The following is an 18,287-nucleotide window of genomic DNA, read 5'->3' on the forward strand; positions in this document are numbered from 1 at the left end:
CCCCAAAATATTTTTGGTAATATTATAATGTATATTACATACATTCAACCAAAGCCAGGTTTCAAGTGATTTCCAGAACCCTAGGAGAGAGGATGTTGCCCTTCTTTCTGAGGAAATGCTTCTCCAGAGGTTGGGGCTCATGACCGAGAAGACACATTTCCTTGATCGCACAATATGACAACACTTAATAATAGTTTAGGGCAACCAAATGCCAATAGGAAGCCATGGCAGGTTCCAAAGCTGTCTGTACTTCTCCTGCAAAGTGTGAAATAGTACTCAAACTGCTACATTTTGGAGAAAATGAAACATCTGAGTGGTCTTTAAAGGCAATCCCAAGTAGATTGCTTTGTGGTAATCTAAGTAGTAATGAGGCCCTGTGTTGCTGTAGCAAGGTGTCTTGCCTCAGATGCCACACAAGTCAAAGCTGAGCAAAAACTGCCCCAGTCATAGCCTGTAGCTGCTGTTCAAGTAGGAGTCTTGAGTCCAGGATGACCTCAAATCCACAGGCCTTCTCTTTCAGGACTAGTGTTTCCATTTCTAGTGACATTACTGGAGTAGCCATAGAACCACAATGCCCTTCAGTCACCAAAATAAGACATCAAGAGCAGAGTGTGTCCCAAGATATGTTTCATCAACATACTGATAGCACTGGACCACCAAATAACTTTCATGTTATATTTGCTCTGCTTAAAATTATGCTAATTGCCGGTTACTTGGTATCAGCAAGCTTGGTCCTTTGGGTTTACACAGTCCTCCTGTTTTTACTTTAGTTAACTACAGTTTGCCACATTAAATGAAGCAACAAATTGCAGTTAACAACACCCAAGTTAAATTTAAAATAAATCAACATGATTTCCAGATAAGCTTATTAATGTTAACTTCTAGTTAGTTCCTGGTTCAGAACTACAACTAAAAGTGGAAGCAAAAGTGTTCCTTAGCTACAAGGAATGAGACAATGAGACTAGATAATGTAAATATAGGCAGGAAGGTTGATATGCTCCTATAAATCATTCTTATGATAGAAATGATATTCTAGATATGTTTTATGACATGCTTATGAATAAAAGTTAAAATATGGAAAGTATTAATATATCCAAACATTGAATGAGCTATTTTTTCAGACTTGGAAATTTATCAAAAATATCAGACCACCTGGAATAAAGGAAGTTGTGATTTAATACATAATGTCTATCACATGCATCTTTTAGCAGCCAACATAAGAGACAGAAATATAATAATAATTTAAAAATAGGCTACATAAAACTATTATGTAATTTCCAATGGTTTATAAAAAATATACTGTCAGGAAGAAATATAAGGCAGTTTACCACACAACAGAAATGTAGGTACAACCTGCAAAACTTTTATTTGGAAGAGAATTAAGAGTAGAAACTAAAACTTTTCCTCTCAAGCCTGCATAAAACATGCAACATTTCAAATTGCCCATATTGGCATGTATACTCTGGCAACAAAGACTCGATGTGGTATGTCCACCTCATGAACTTGTGAAATCAAGGCCTCTTACTAGGTTCAAAGTACTGCTAAAGTAGACATTATGTTTAGGAACTTTTCTTTATGCCCCACATCCCGTGTCCATATTGAAGGCATTACCTGGAACGTCAATACCACTATTGCTCTGCGAACCTTGATAAGACAGTAGCTGACAATAATCTGCCAGCATGTGGGACAACTGATCAAATGCCTATTTTCCATTGAAAGATGGTAAACGTTCAAGAGCCCTACAAAGCTGGTCCTTCCATCTTTAGCTTTTTTCACCTTGCAGATTCTAATACTTCACAGCATTGGCAGTTTTTGAGATAAGCACACATTGATCTTGGCTTCAGTGAAGGGTTGATTTAGTTTGAACCTGAGAAGTTTGCGGAGAATGCACCTTATAAACTTGTTTCCCCTCACATTTATGTTGCTTATAGGATTTGAGCAGGAAGTTTGTGCTAGGATGTTTGACAAAAGAATTCTATCTGTCTTTTTCAGAATAAAAACAGTGGGGCTATGAGGTGAATCTGCCACTTGTTAAATAAATGGAGGATATTGGTTTGATTTCATGGTTGTATCAAAGTCCAGAGTCAAGTTTTGAAAGAGGGAATCTTTCCAAATGATGATTATTGCCTACTAACATTTTTAGATCATTTATAGCCATTCACCACTTCAGTGTATAGCTAAAAAGAACATATAACACTAGATCAGTTTTAAAATACCTGACTGAAGATGTTTGAACCTAATGATGGAATGGCTAGGGATCTCACTTTAATTCATATTCAGAGGAAAGCATTGCAAAGTTAAGGAGCCACTGTAGAGAACTCTCTTCTTTGTTCCAAATCAAAGTTGTATGCAGAAAGTTGATTTTTAATTCTAAAGTACAACTCTTTTTGTGTCAGATTTTTTTTAGTGTTTGACTTCTAGATCATATGAAATGCTTTATATTATCTATGTTTGTTATATTACTCACTTTTAAAGAGGGAAGGAAAACATTTATTACATGCTTTTTGTATCTTGAGAATTTTTTTCCTATCAGATGAATTTAAACTGTTTTATGTAAGATGGGGAGACAGACATAAGAAATTCATTTTATATTGTTGCAGTGAATGCTTTGGATTTAATCAGAATATAATTTGCCATGTAGCTGACACTCTGAAAGGAACTCTACAAACTAACATTTTTCTTTTGTTGGTTACATCCTCACAGGAGCAGCCTTAGAAGAAAATTTCAAGGAGTATGGTAAAAACCGAGAAGCGATGCGACTTTGTAGGGAAGGTGAGTTTGATGTAGACAGATTTCCCACTTCGTACGACAATCAGTGAACATACACATATGCACAAACTTACGTGGGCCTCAATTTGCCCTACATTATTACAAACTTGCACTTAGAGATTATTGGAACCTTGTATTTGTGGGAAATAACTAACATACATTTATGTTGTTATAATTATTGCAGATAAATAACATACATTTACATTTTTCAAAATTTCTAAACATTATTAATGTTATTATTTTATTTATGAGTTATTTAATGTAATTTTGCATTACATTAAATACATAATGTAACAACAAAAACTAATAGAGTTAATAGAACTAACTGGTTATAGGTTTTGACTTTTATATGCTAACTTGGAGTTTTCATTGGTTTGCTCATCTTATAATAGATTTGGCTCTATGTAATTCTTAAAAGGTCATGCTGAATGCTGAAGCTGCTTTTCACAGGACAGTTGGTTGTTTGCCTAGCTACGTGGTATGCAAGGAACAGATCAAAAAGTAGAGGAAGAAAAATTATGCATTTTTTGATTAAATGATATTTTTCCAGGATCCATTTTGAAGTGGATAGATCTGTTTGCTATAAAAAATTGACAAGCAGGCCACCACTGCAACAGCTGTCTTGTAGTCCAGCTATCTAAGGGAAGTATTTAGAGGCATAGTTTTCATGTTTAATAGATATTGGCAGCATTGCTTTCTAAGAACTCATTCAGTTCATCTTTAAACAACTTAAATTGACAATCATTACCTCACATTTCAGTTACGGGTTCCACATCTAACTTTGGTATATGAACAAATGTTAGACGAATCAGTGCACTAAGAATAAGGTTTAGATTTATTCCTAATGCACTGATTCATCTTAATTCATAAAAAGTTAAGAGTGGGGAATATCTATCAACTTCTGTAAGTTTCTTGTCAATTTCCATTTATATTTTTCAGCTTTAAAAAGCTCCTTGTGTTGCAGTCATTTACTCCATCCTTCTGATCACATTAGTTGCCTTTTTAACACATTTTGAGCTCTGTATTGTGTGTGTGTGTGTGTGTGTGTGTGTGTGTGTGTGTGTGTGTGTGTATTTTCTGAGGTTTTCGTGGGTGTTAGTATGTAGGTCTCTAGTTATTCGGGTTTTCTCCCGCGTAAAATTGGAGATGTCTCATTCGTCATCTTCAGGCTTGGTGCTTCCAGGAGCAATGTGAGATCTCGGCTGTTTCTTCCTTTTAACTGTCCCTAACATGATGAATGACACCAGGCCCATACTCACAAGAGCCACACAGGATATCACCACCAAACATCCACAAAGAAAGCAGACAAAACCCCACACTGATGAGAGGCACGACCAAGGACCAGAAGCCAGACTGCAAATGCACAATTAGCGTCTTTAAACCTCTCCTATCCTTACATGAAACACAAACCCCCAACCAATCAGAACACACCTCCACCCAATCAGGACACACCTCCACCCAATCAGGACACAGCCAAACTCCCACCCAATCAGTTCAAACCTCCACTGGCAGTTAAAAGGAAGAAACAGCCGAGGATTCAAGTGTCATCATAATGTAGCCTTATATAAGGAGATTATGATGTACTACTGGTTTCTGAGTCATGTAATTTTTGCAATATATCTGAAGTTTTTATTAATCTATAAACTCATGTTTTCATGAAGATGTTTTGAGCTATTCAATTCAGTTCTACTTTGGGCTTTATCTCTGTGTTTGCATTATCTTCCACTTTGGTTTAGGAGCATAAGATAAATGTAGTGCTCTTCTTCCCATTTTCCCCATACAAACAACCCTCTGAGGTAGATTGGGCTGAGAGTGACTGGTGACTGGCTGAAGGTCCCAGAGAGTTTCAGTGGTTAAAGGTAGACTTAAATCTGGATCTCTCCAGTACCACTTACTTTCATCATTATATAGTCTTTTACTTGTTTATGTTTTTTGGGCTGGTTGTATGTTGGGAGATACATTCTGGCCAAGTTTAATAAATAGAATTGAGTGGCACTGCAATAGCTGTTATTTTTATTTCTCTTACAATCTCATCTCATTTACATCAAAAAAATGTTCTTGCAACGTTTTTGAATGGATCTTTTGCAGGGTCAATACTTCTTGAATCTTATATACTTTCTACAATATGCATGCCAGTTTAGTTTTTATGCAGACATACAAAGTTTTTTTTCCCCCACAAGGAATGTTTACTTTTTTAATCTTTGTTTATAATTCCAAGAAATTTTGAAATGATTAAAGGATTTCTAGTTGCCCTGTAAATTTATGAAAATGTTGTTTGCCTTAACACCTCTTGAAATGTTACCTAAAAACTTTGTCCTATGCTAGAGAAAATTGAAAAGTCATTACAAAAAAGATGTGTGTTCTGCATAGTATATCAGTTTTTGAACAGGTAGATATCTTTTTACCTCTTAATTAAGGGCAGGTTGAGACTAGGTACACAGTGGAGAAATGAGCCATATGTTCAGTTGTATAGAATATAGATTACATACCCTTTTTAAAGCTGTATACATAACATTTGTTTATATTTTCAGCCTCTTCAAGGGATATAATTATAATTAGATGGTCTCTTGGTATTTTTGATCTGTAACAGTACACTTGTTGCCTTCTTGATATTTGATATTTCTTCTTCATCTCCTGAAAAGCTGATGCAAAATAGATCACGGACAAGCCTATTAGCTATCACATGGTTGCCTTATTACCAATTTTGCAATTTGTTACATACTAAAATATTTACACTCTACATTATGTAGAATAGTTCAACATAACTATTTTGCTATCATCTGTGCTAAGAGTTAAAAGCATTTAAATCCTTCCAACTAAAAAGTTCTCTTCAAAGCAGTAGTTGTATCCACCTTACCCAACAAAAAAATCTTCCCCTTCACTGTTTTGTGTCTGAAACATGCTGTTCGGTACTTAACGGTATTTAAAGGAAAGGGGTTTTCTTTGCAAATCATATATTTTTCCGTACAAAGTATTCTAGTTATCACAAATACTATTTTGCTGTCATTTCACAAATGAGTCTGTGGGAGATTTAGTTGAGCAGAATGGGATACAATCAGGATTGTTTCAGACGTAAAATTAAATTGGCTTTTCAGACAGACAAAATATCAAGCAATGATTTCCATTTAATTGCATTGTTCCTTTTCAGTTTGACAAGTTAACAGCAGACAAAATTACCACTTCCAGCTCATTGGACCTGTAAGTGAGGGTTGATTCTGAAGGTTCTAATATAAGAATTCCATAGAAATGTGTGTCTCGCGTTCAGTAAAATATTGGAAATGCAGCCGTGTCTGCAAGTGCTTAGAGCTGCGAAAGAGACACATGAGTTGCCATCAAAACATGTTTTGAACACAAATATGAGCTTTACTGTACAAGAGTAACAATTTAATCTGAAGTTGACCGGCTGGATACATTTTCAAGCCCATGCTCCTTGTAGTTCTTAATAACTACCTTTGATTTCTTCAATATCTAAGTAAGTTAAGATATCCTCTATGATTGTTCTAAGGTCCTTTTCATCCTGCTCTCTCCAAATGTATTTTACAACTATCATAACGCCTATCTAGTTACCAGTTGAGGATAGCTGCTGCATAAAGATAAGTGGCAATTATGTAAACACAAAATAGTTGTTACGCCATATCAAATAAAAAATTTATTATAGCCATAGACCAACATAAGGAGGGTAGTAAGTAACTAAAAAGAAGCATGGTCTAAAAATATGTCATGAATGAAATGAAAAATATATATATATATACCATATATGTATACAAAAATGTTATACACACATATACATGCGTACGGAAAATACATGTATATACACACAACAATTTAATATAAACACATATAATACACACACATTAAAAGTAGATACAAAGATGAGATGGATGTATAGGAGAATAAAAAAACTGCAGTTTTTATGGAAGACTATATCAAGTTACAAGGCACAAATCTAATTTACAAAGTTGAGTCTCAGGTACAGGCTATCATTGGACAAAATGTAGCAACACTATGTTGTGGTAGGGCTGGTATCTGAAATCAATAGGGCAGTATAAAATTGTTTTGTACAACTTGGATACTTCTGTATTCGTTGTGAGATGTTGGGTACGAACATCTCTGTAGTTCAGGAACTGGAGAAGTACATGCTCTGTAGTTTTTTGTGTGTCCAGAATCACAAAGGCGTCGTCTTTCTGAGTAAGGAACTTTCCTGTATTGCCCTTCAAAGACAGCTGTGGGGAGGCCTTGACACCATGCGGAGTAAAGAGCCTTCTGTGTTTTGGTACTTTGAGTTCAGTTAGGTATGCCATGTGGGAGGCAGAGGTATTAAACCATATAATTTTCCACACGATAAGAGTTGAAAAAATGTTTATTTGGGCTTATTGTATGTGTGTTACAGAACTAAAAAAATATATTTCTGAACAAGATGTAATTTCATTTTTTCAGAATTATCTAATTTTGTCAAATGTTCTGATATCGATTCTGTAGTTTTTTTAATCTACTGAAGGGAATGGCCATTAGCACTTGATGCTGTGTATGTCGAAGCAACATCTCTCTCTGAAACATGTGTATCAGTTTACAAACCAAGTAGTAGTAGATGATTGGTAGCATTTTTTGCTGTAAACTACAGGATTCTGAATGACTTTTTTTTTAAAAAAAAAACCATAATGGGGTGATTTTGATATTTATTCTGTACTTTTCATATATTTTAGCATTCCTAACTCCAAAAAGTTACTATACCGTAAACTTGCTTTTGTTTGTTTGTTTATTAAACTTTTATGCTGCTTATCTTCTTGTGCCGATTCTAGATCGCTTACAATCATTAAAAAATCATATTTAGCAGTACGCTGCATCGTATGTGATATTCCAGCTGTTGGCTATTATGTTTCCCTTTTTAGCTAAAAACCACTAGTAATATATTTAAAAACAAAAGAAAAACCATTTTGGCTTTCAGTGGTTAACTGAATGCTAATAAGAAACCCACAAACAGACATGGGGAACATGTTTTTCTTCCCATTCATGTTTTTCATAACTGATATTAAAAGTCTTACTAGAAATAATATATTAGGGTGGTTGAATATAGGACAAAAATATTATGAAGTATTGCATTATTTCACAAGTACTAAGGATTCCCAGAATATACATTAAAATAGTGGCAAGGAAAAAATTAAATGCAGAAGTTATACACATACTCTTTTGTTTTATACCTTATTTGGTTGTAGGCCAACTAAATTCAGAATATGCTTTAGAAAACAAGTTACCAATGTGAGCATATTAGCTACAAGCTTGTAGTTAAGAGACACTCTCAAAGGACTGGTAAGACCATTTTAGTTCACATATTGCTTCACAGCATGGGTTAGATATTTTTGTAGAAACACTCTTAAATAATGACCTAATTTTGACCCAATTAAATTCCACTTTTTCGTTTTGAATTTGAAATAATTATGTGTATGCCAGCAACAGTATCCTTAATGAATAAAATGCTTGATGGTAAATGTTCAACACTTCACACATTAAAGCTACAGTTCAGTAAAAAAATAACTCTACTACTACAATTATCATCTGGTGGATTATTTTCTTTATGAAATAAATAAATCAAACATTGAAGTCAGACTATTTTGTACAACACTGTGTCCCACATGAAGGTCTGATAACTTTCAGAGGCAAAACTTGAAAAAAATTGAAAGAGAGCAAATATTTTTTCACAACCAGTCTCTACACAACAGTCTCTGTTACTTTTGTATTATACAGACTTTTATCAGTATTTTGGTGTATTACATAATTTCTAAAATTTTGCTTTAATTTGGTAAATAAATTTTTAAAATTACCGCACGCTTCATCTCCAATGGCTGAAACAAATGATTGCATTGAGGTTAAGTTTGACAAAAGATAAAATATACCACTGACTTTAATACAGGTCAGTCTTGACTTACAACTGTTCATTTAGTGACCATTTGAAGTTACAACAGCACTGAAAAAGATGACTTATGACTCTTTTTCACACTTAGACCATTGCAGCATGGTCATATGATCAAAATTCAGGCACTTGGCAACTTGCATGTATTTCTGATGGTTGCCAGGTTGTACTGGGGTCATGTGGGGAAGCTAAATTCACTTAACAACCATGCTACTAACTTAATAACTACGGCAAGAAAGGGCGTAAAATGGGGCAAAACTCACTTAACAAATATCTCACTTAGCAACATAAATTTTGGGCCCAATTGTGATCGTAAATTGAGGACTATCTCTAATCAAATTTTAATCTGTATATAAAACAAAACAATGATAGCACCTTGCAGATTTATAGTATAAAATCTTTACTTTGGAGATATTTCCATAAGATAATTATATTTAAAACCAAGGTAGTTTTTTAGTGGGAAGGATGAGTTTGCTTATCTTGGTTTTATTTTTTCAGACTGCCACTAATTTTTTGATTTCACATTTTGAATCTTTATAATTACAACTATAAAGTCTGAATTTGTCACTAGATTTTTGATGCAGGGCAGGAGCAAATTCTGAGTATATATATGTCATGAGACTTGTTCACCCAAAGATGGAGCTCTGTCATAGTTCTTTCTACAGGCTTACTCTTGGCAAGACACATTCTGACAGTGATCCAGCGTTGCAGCACTAAGTAGGAAATTTGAACATACAAAGCTGGGGCCTTTTAAGATTGCACCCAAACTCCTGTGTGTGTGTATTTGTTTGTTTGTTTCTTTGATTGATTGATTGATTGATTGCTCATATTTGCATAGTCACTCACAGCATAGAGACCTGCTTTTGCAATCAGACAACTAGCTTGTCAAGGCAGAGTGGAAGTTAAAAATTGATTCCAGCTTCTAAGTTTAAACCATGCAACTTGTGAACACAAAGTTAGAATTCTGGCAGAACTTGCTATGAGCTTTATTTGGATAAGTTTGCTGTTGGCTTGCTCCAGATAGGAAATTCTGATCTCCATTCTACTTTGCAGATGCAACCTGTCTCCAGATTGTGCCCACCCCACTCCTTTAAATTTGCTCATCTTTCCCAGTATATCATGATCCACAGTTTAAGAACTTCTGGCTTTTAACATGTTTAAATTGTTTTATAACTATCAGATTGTAAGGTACTGTAATTATACAAGTCAGTGAAAAGGTTTTTGGACTTGGTTTTGAAGATGGTATTTACCCATACTTTTGTAGAATTGATGTGGTTATAGATCCTTCATGACAATGTGGTTGGCTTCCTATAATATGTATGATATTTCACTGCTGTGCTTTGCATTTGAAATCTTTAGAAAAGAATCTAATTTACACAGTTTTGTGGCTTCCTGCTTAGATTATTAGCTTATCAGAAATTAGCCAGGACAAAACTACACCTTGAACAAGATAGGAGTATATTGACTTGGCACAAATGCAGATAGCGATTTTGAAATAGTTGCAGCGTTGGAGTTGCTAGCTAAAATAATCTAATGGTAGTATGAATACAGAAGAAACATTTATTTAATACCTAGAGTCATTCCATTTCCTCAGTACTATTTATGCTACAATCTAAAACTATTAATCAGGTGCCTTTAATCCAACTGTTTTTAAATTATACTGAACTACAGTATAATATATTGTATAAAGTTTGTTTGTACAATGGACGTTTGAGAAGGCAACATTTTGATCATTAGAGACTTTACTTTTAAAGTAGATCCAAACCCAGTGATGTCATGGATGTGGAAAGTGATGGAATTTCCATAGGCATATATAGTAGTGATGGTGGTATATTCTAATTCTCATGTGCTTACTGTGTGAACCCAAGACTAAGGCTACAATTTTTAAAATTAAGTTGAGGTGTCATGATAGAGTTCAGTATCTTAAAGCACAAAAGGCAGTATATGAAGAGATATGATTAAAGCAAAGTAAAGACGGCTTGCAAAGATAAAAATATATGAAGACATATAATGAATGATGCTGGATTAAGCTGACAATATTTCCTAGCTATATTTCCTTTTGTTTAATTACCCCAAATCATAATTTGGAAAGGGGAATTGCTGAGCTTTGAGTAGTATTGCTTTTTCCTACAGAAAGTATCCTAATTGATAAGTATACATGCAGTTATTTTTTGTGAAAAGGGAAATTGCAAGTCTGAGAAATATGTTGATAGGGGAAGAAGAAAGAAACTGGCAGAAAAATGGGATTTAAGAAAATAGCAGAGAGTTGGAAGAGACCTTGGAGGTTTTCTAGTCAGATCCCCTCTCAAGCAGGATATCCTATAGCATTTCAGACAAATAGTTGTCCAATCTCTTTTTAAAAACTTCCAGAGTTGGAGCACCCACGACTTCTAGAGACAAGTCATTCCACTGATTAATTGTTCTAACTGTCAGGAAATTTCCTCTTAGTTCTAGGTTGGTTTTCTCTTTGATTAGTTACCATCCATTGCTTCTTGTCTTGCCTTCGGGTGCTTTGAAGAATAGGTTGACTCCCTTTTTGTGTCAAACACAATTTAAGGGATTGCCATCCTGATTTAAAACCCAAAACATACAGAATCAGGCTACATAAAAAAAATCACATCTCTCAAGAGGCGGGGCCGAAGTTGCAATGACACAACGTGCGATCTCAATGCTCTAAGATCGCAGTCAACAGTTTTGCCACTGGGGCATCCAAACGGATCTAAACTGTCCCGAAGAGACAGTGAACAGGAAGAATACATCTTGCTGATCTTGGGGATATCGCAAAATCCCCGAAAGAAGCAAGAGAAGTTCTTCAAGCCGGTGACAAAAATTCCAGCCAAGGCTGATGAGGTCAAGGCGGCTCCAAAATGGAAGGAATGGAAAGTGAAAGTGTTTCCAGCTGGTGAGGAATCTTGATTGTTTTAAAAGAGAGAGTGCCTATAAAAACTTAAAAATTGATTTAAATTGAAGAATAGAAGAATCAAGCGGCAAAATTAAACTATATAATGGCTTTGGATAGTGGTTATCTCACTTTTTTAAATACTATCTTTATGGATGGAAGCTTTACAAGCCTTTTAAAATGGATGGATTAAATCTTCTTTTTCTACTTTTTCTCTGTGACTCTTTGTGATTTAAAGACCAAAGTTTTCCTCTCTCATTGCTGCAGGTATTTTTTTTAATTCATTTAAAGATTGGACCTCTTTTTCCAATTTGAAATACAAAATAGACATAAAAAAGAAACATTTTAACAGTGATACGCTGCTCGAATGCGGGGAAGTTTTGTTGATTGGAGCTTTGTGTATTCAAGCAGAATCTTCTCCTTCACGGTTTGTTTTGACGCTCGTTACAGAGCGATAGGGGTAAGCCTGATGTCCCTTTGAAGTGTGTTTTCAACCAGAGAAGAAGGGAAAAAACGGCTTTTGAGAATCCATGTTTTAACATTAATAACCCTCCAAACAAGAGCAGCTATGCTTGTTAAGATGGCACAATGTCAAGAAAATATAGAGATAATATTTTTAGGCAATATTTTTAGAATTACTAAAATTATCAAATACATATGAGAGAATAGAACAAAAACTGGAATACTTGCAGCAGCTAACAGTAAAATATGATGAAAAAATTGAAGATGTTTGTGCAAAATGAGGGGATTGACACCCAAAAAACTGAAGTGGAAAATGAATATGGAGAGATTAAACTTGCTGACATTTATGGCAATTGGTTTGTTTTTGAAAATGCAAAGAATGGAATATGGAAAGAGGAAATAAATGGAGGGGAAATCTATCTCAAAGGGCAAGATATAGAAGAAAAAGAAAAAAAATAAAGAATTTATGGACTATGAAACCTTATCAGCAAAAATATTGATAACACTGCTGACAATCAAAGATAAGCAGAATAAAGAAACAGAAAGAGGGCATCAAAATTATATGAGATACCTTACAAGCAAGAAGTTGCTAAGAGAAGCCCATACAAAGTTGATCAAGAAGATGTTTAGAAGATTAATACCACAAATGGCAGAAGACATGAGACTGTTTTTGTCATTGGAAAGATACAGTTTGATAGATGGAAGAGTATAATTTAAAACTAGTTAAACTTAGTGAAATTTAGTGACAATAGGTATAGTTAAATAAAAAAATGATAATGATAATAATGTATACAATATGTAGTGTTATGATAAGCAATAATTGGATATGAATATTGAATGATACCCATGAAGGGAAGATCAAAAAACTTTTTGGATTATACATAAAGGTCAATAAAAAAATTAAATTAGATAAGAGTCAAGTTTTGACTATTAGGGGGGAAATATTATATAGGATATAGTCAAATAAAGAAGGGATAATGATAAATAATTTATATATATAGGTATGGGTACAACATAAGGAAATTGGATGTAAATTGTAAACAGTGCTTTGAAAAGGAGGATTGGAAAATTTTGTTACTAAATATTATGGATGTTTAGCTAGAATAGGACATAAGGATTCAGTGTTAATGGAGGATTTTAGAAAGAGTAAATGAAATGCCAGTATGAGGTTATGTATTAGATTTTGATATATTTTATGATGAAGGACGTCTAAACAATAATAGTCAAATAAAACTGGAGGTATGATGATGGTAACATATATAAACATTGGAGTTAAAATACTTGAGTTAATATGAACTATACTTGATGACGGTGGAAGAGATGCACGAAAGCCTTTTGTAACCAACTGAAACACTTTCTACAGTATGTAAAGAAAGAAGATTTTATGTGTCATGTTTGTTTTGAAAATTAAAAATAATAAATTATTCTTAAAAAAAAATCACATCTCTCCACAAGTATTCATAAGATCCTTTGCATACATTGTTTCAGGCGTAAGATGAAGTGAAGTGATTAAGCAGTTTGAGGAATGCCTTTTCAGAAATGACACCATGCTTACAGTTGGGCTGATTATTCTTTTCTTCACTATTTATGCTTTTTTAAATCTGAGCCCTTACTTTTAAAATGGGATGTTAATTCTGAGATTCCTATAAGTAAACTTTCTTTTCTTTTATTGGGTTCATAAAGGAAGTTTATGGATGACAAATACTTCTCATTTGTGATTGTTGTAAGCAATCTTGAGGGACCTTTGGCCAGTGCACTCAATATGGCCTGTAAAAAATTCCCCATCCAATGTTCCAGTTACTTCTTTCATTTTCCAGATCATATTCTGTTTGCATTAAAGAAAATGTTCCTCTATAATTTTTGGAAACCTTATGAGCATCCAATTGTAGATTTTCCACTTCTACCTGGAGAAAAGTCTCCTATCTGAATTCTGCACCCAAGAATTCCTGAGGGCTAAGCAACACTTGAAAAAATTCTTATTTAGACATACACAGATCTATTCCCTTTCTGTAGTGAAAGAAAACACTGATGGCATAGAGAAAGACCTCCTAAGAATCAGAGAGTGGCTCAAAATCATAGAGGAAAGAAGAACAGTATGCTTCATTGTACCAATTCTAAAGGTTCTCCAACCTGTTGTGCATGTGGAGGAGGAGGAGAGCTATCCAGTTTTTTAAATAAAATTTTTATTTTTAAACAAACAAAACATACAGACATATACACACACAAAATAAAAATCCTTCTCCAATTACTTACAGTGTGTTGATTGGTTACAAAACTTTTGTGCTTTCTCACAATAGTCTTCACTTGCAATTTACATAAAAACTCATATCATCATTCTAATATATATGTATACAATTGTTATGGTTATTAAACATTCATTTGACTATATTATTACATCCTTTTTATGTAAACTATTCTAAATTTAAGATAAATTTATATTATGTCATTTAAATCATCCTGAAATCATCCAATAGTATTAGATCTTTATATTCTACTCTATATAGAATTATTTAACTTTTATAACAAAGCTTTTAAACATCCTCTCTATTGTCCTCACTTACAATTTGTATAAAATTTCATATTATCAATCTAGTGTGTGTATATGCATTATTAGTAATCATTTATTTAGCTATAACTTATTACTTTATTTTATACATAATACTCTAAATTTAACTAAGTAACTTAATTTTTATTCTAATATTTCATTTCTTCAACCTGTATCCTTCCAGTCCTATATCTCTTGCCATTTGTTGTATTTGTATTCTAATTGTTTTCTTGATAAGTCTTATGTGGACTTCTCTTGGCACCTTGTTGTTCCTTGCATATCTTGTTAAAACTTGAAACCCTCCATCTGTTTCTTCCATCCACTTGCCTTTAGTTATCACCAGTGCTTCTGCCAAAATTTCTCTCATTGTTTCTGCCAAATTTTCTCCCTTTTCTTCTTCCATGTTTTGAGGTTTGAGATAGGGTTCCAATTCGTTAATCTCTCCTTTCAATATTCCATTCCTGTCGTTTCCAACCACGCTCGATTTGCTGTCAATATCAACAATTTTCTTATCACTTTGCTCATATTTTTCTTCAATTTTTTAAACTCTATTCTCAAAATTTCATCATCGTTTTATAAATATTCTCAACTCTTCCCTCTATTTTTTCTATTTTTGTTCTATGTTCTCCATCCTCTTTACAATGTTTTTGTACTTATTTGTACTTTTTGAATTTCAAACATAATCATTTGCAATATTAATGCTTTTTCTTATTCATGTTGCACCATTCTTCTAGGTTATAAACACTGCCACTAAAACATCCAAACTTAACTTTGTAAACAAGTTCACAATAATCTTTCAAGTCAAGGTTTTCTCTTCACTTGAGTCCAGCTATTGATAGTACTCCAGAAGAGCACCTGCATAAACAATCTGTACTCTTCCCACTATCCCTTTCAATAAACAAAATCAAGAGCCTTGAAGTATTAGATATAAGTCAAATGTTCAAAGACAATACAAAAGGACAATGTTTCCAAGCCTCTAGATGGCAGTGTTGCTTCTTTTTCTTCTGCCTCTACCCCTCTCTTTAAATTCTGCACTTAAGAAAGAAAAATAGTGCTTAAAAGCAAAGAATCCAGCTGAGCGTTGTAAAAGAAAATCATAATCCACAAATATGAAAAAAAGGAAAAATAGAAGAAGAGGGGGGAAAAAGAAACCAGTCCAATTTAAAAAGTAAGAGGCATTTGTAAAAGTTCCATCCATAAAAAAGCAAAATTAAAAAAAGATAACACACTAAGTTTAATTCAGCTTAATTCGCTGCTTACTCTCTTCTGTCTTCAATTTTAATTTTACTCTATGTTTTTTTGGGGTGTTCTCTAATAGTAAAATTTATCTCACCATTTCGACACATTCTCTCTCCTGCTTTTCTTCTGTTCAGGGGCTGTCCCAACCTTCTGCAACTTCAATGGCTGCTTCTCATTGTTGTCAGAAAAAAGAGCTTCTCCTGGATCAATCAGGGACTTTGCGATGTCCCTGAGATCAGCAGGACATGTCCTTCTCTATCACCGTCTCTACGGGACGATTTAGGTCCAAAAGGACTGTCCAGCAGCAGAGACATCGACAGCAATCCTGGAGCTCCAAGATTGCACATTGTGTCATAGCGACATCAGCCCCAAGACCTATCCAGTTTTAAGCCAGATTTGCTGTCCCTTTTTCATTCTGTCACATCTTTCTGAGTTGATAATGCTGTTAAGCACTATTGTTAAATAATGGTAATCCTCAACTTAACAACAGTTCACTTAGTGACCATTCAAAGTTACAATGGTACTGAAAAAAGTTACTTAGAACCATTTCTAATATCTCAGGGGTTGCCACAAAGAAGAAAGAGTCAAGCTATTCACAAAAGCACCTGAGGGTAGGGCAAGAAGCAAAGGTGAAAACTAATCAAGGAGAGAAGCAACTTAGAACTAAGGAGAAATTTCCTGACAGTTAGAACAATCAATCAGTGGAACAACTTGCCTCCAGAAGTTGTGAATTCTCCAACACTGAACGTTTTTAAGAAGAGATTGGATAACTATTTGTCTGAAATGGTATAGAGTTTCCTGTCTTGGCAGGGAGTTGGACTAGAAGACCTCCAAGGTCCCTTCCAACTCTGTTATTCTTTTCTATTTTTCACCGTTGCAGCATCCCCATGATCACATGATTTACATTCAAATGCTTGACAGATTACTCACATTTATGACGCTTGCAATGTCCTGGGGTCATACGTTCACCTTTTGCAACCTTCTAGAAGCAAAGTCAAGGGGGAAAACTGATTTACTTAATAACTATGTTATTCATTTAACAACTGTGGTGATTCACTTAACATATGTGGCAAGAAAAGTCTTAAAATGGGGCCAAACACAACAAATTTCTCACTTAGCAATATAAATTTGGGGCTCAATTGCCATAGGTTGAAGATTACCTGAATGCTTCCACATTGATAAACTACATTGGCATATTTGTTGGAAACAAAGTCATAAAAAGCTAACAGTGCTGATTAAAATGGCACAAAATAGAATCAATCTAATAAAACTAAGACAAATTTTAAAGAAAGGGTTTAACAGAGCAAAAATCAGAAAATTCTGAATTGTGAGGAAAAATACATGTTCTGTGGCTGAAACAAGCATGATATTTTCAAGTCAGTTTTTTATTCCTTAAAAGAAGTTTGGTTTAATCTGGAATAAATTTTATTACCCAATGTAATGTAATAATAGCAACTTTAAGCTTAATAAGATGATATGGGTGGCTATAGAGGGTTTATGATAAGGATCATAAGTTACGCTTTCTTGGACTTCTGCCTGAAGTGAATAGTGTTGAGACAAACACTTGAAAGTGTGAGGTATGTGAAATACTTCTTTATAGAACAAAGTCTGAAAAGGCCAGGCAAACTGGTTATACAGACATGAATTAAATTATAATTTTAAGCAGTATAGCTAATGTCACCCTTTTTACAAGCTTTAAGTGCAATACTAATATAGTTCAAAGTGCTTGGCATGTGTAGATTGTTATAAGATTTAACCCTCTAAAATAGATTAAGTCTATAAACTAAAAATACACTTTTAACAGTATTAAAAATTAGATATCTGCTTCAAACTGACGCTGCAGATACTGAATGGATTACAGTGGTTTAATTTAGAAGATATGTTTGTGCAGATATGGAAAAGTTCAAAAACTGGGCTCAATTTTTATGTGGTGCTAGGTATGAGGTAATTTAAAATAGGGCTGCTAGGGTAACAGGCTCTGTAGCTATAGATGATAAAGGAATTTATAAAAACAAATCTCTCAGAAAGAGGAAAAAATTCTGGGAGATAGAATTCTTGAAATCTTAACACCCACTAAAATATTAAGTATAGTTTAAAAACAGCTGATGCTTAGGTTTAACTGATTAATGTAGATGATGGGCTGTATAGAAAGCATTTTATTGACAACAAAAGTAATTGAGTTGAAATATTTTATTTCAGGCTTCTCTGTTACCCTTAATGTATTTGTTTATTTGAAAGGAGCTGGTTATTAATCAGATGCAGGATTTCCAGAAAGCTCTTTAAATTTTCCTGTTGTTCCATCTAAAAGTAACACCATCACCACCCAAAAAAAAAAAAAAAAAAAAAAGTACCAGGAAGTACTTTTAAAGGTGGTTGAGAGCTAAGTGATGGTGAAAATAGTTCCATCATTTGGCTTTAGTGCTTTCAGATTTTTTGAAATCTCGAAAATACTCTAAACAAACTTG

The 18,287-nt window shown here is 34.0% G+C and overlaps 1 protein-coding gene across 3 annotated transcripts in view; it reads left to right on the forward strand.

Moving 5' to 3' along the window:
* The window catches only part of ATXN7 (ataxin 7), a 118,797-nt gene that overhangs the window by 45,015 nt on the left and 55,495 nt on the right, over positions 1–18,287 (forward strand). For all 3 annotated transcript variants that reach the window (XM_087708814.1, XM_087708815.1, XM_087708816.1), the window contains one exon: positions 2,704–2,772. In XM_087708814.1, the coding sequence (XP_087564940.1) occupies positions 2,704–2,772 (69 nt within the window). The remainder of the gene's footprint in view (positions 1–2,703; positions 2,773–18,287) is intronic.

Source organism: Thamnophis sirtalis, unplaced genomic scaffold (assembly GCF_051295495.1).
Source record: "Thamnophis sirtalis isolate CommonGarterSnake01/CBP01778 unplaced genomic scaffold, rThaSir2_p1.2 scaffold_3, whole genome shotgun sequence".
Classification (NCBI taxonomy): domain Eukaryota; kingdom Metazoa; phylum Chordata; class Lepidosauria; order Squamata; family Natricidae; genus Thamnophis; species Thamnophis sirtalis.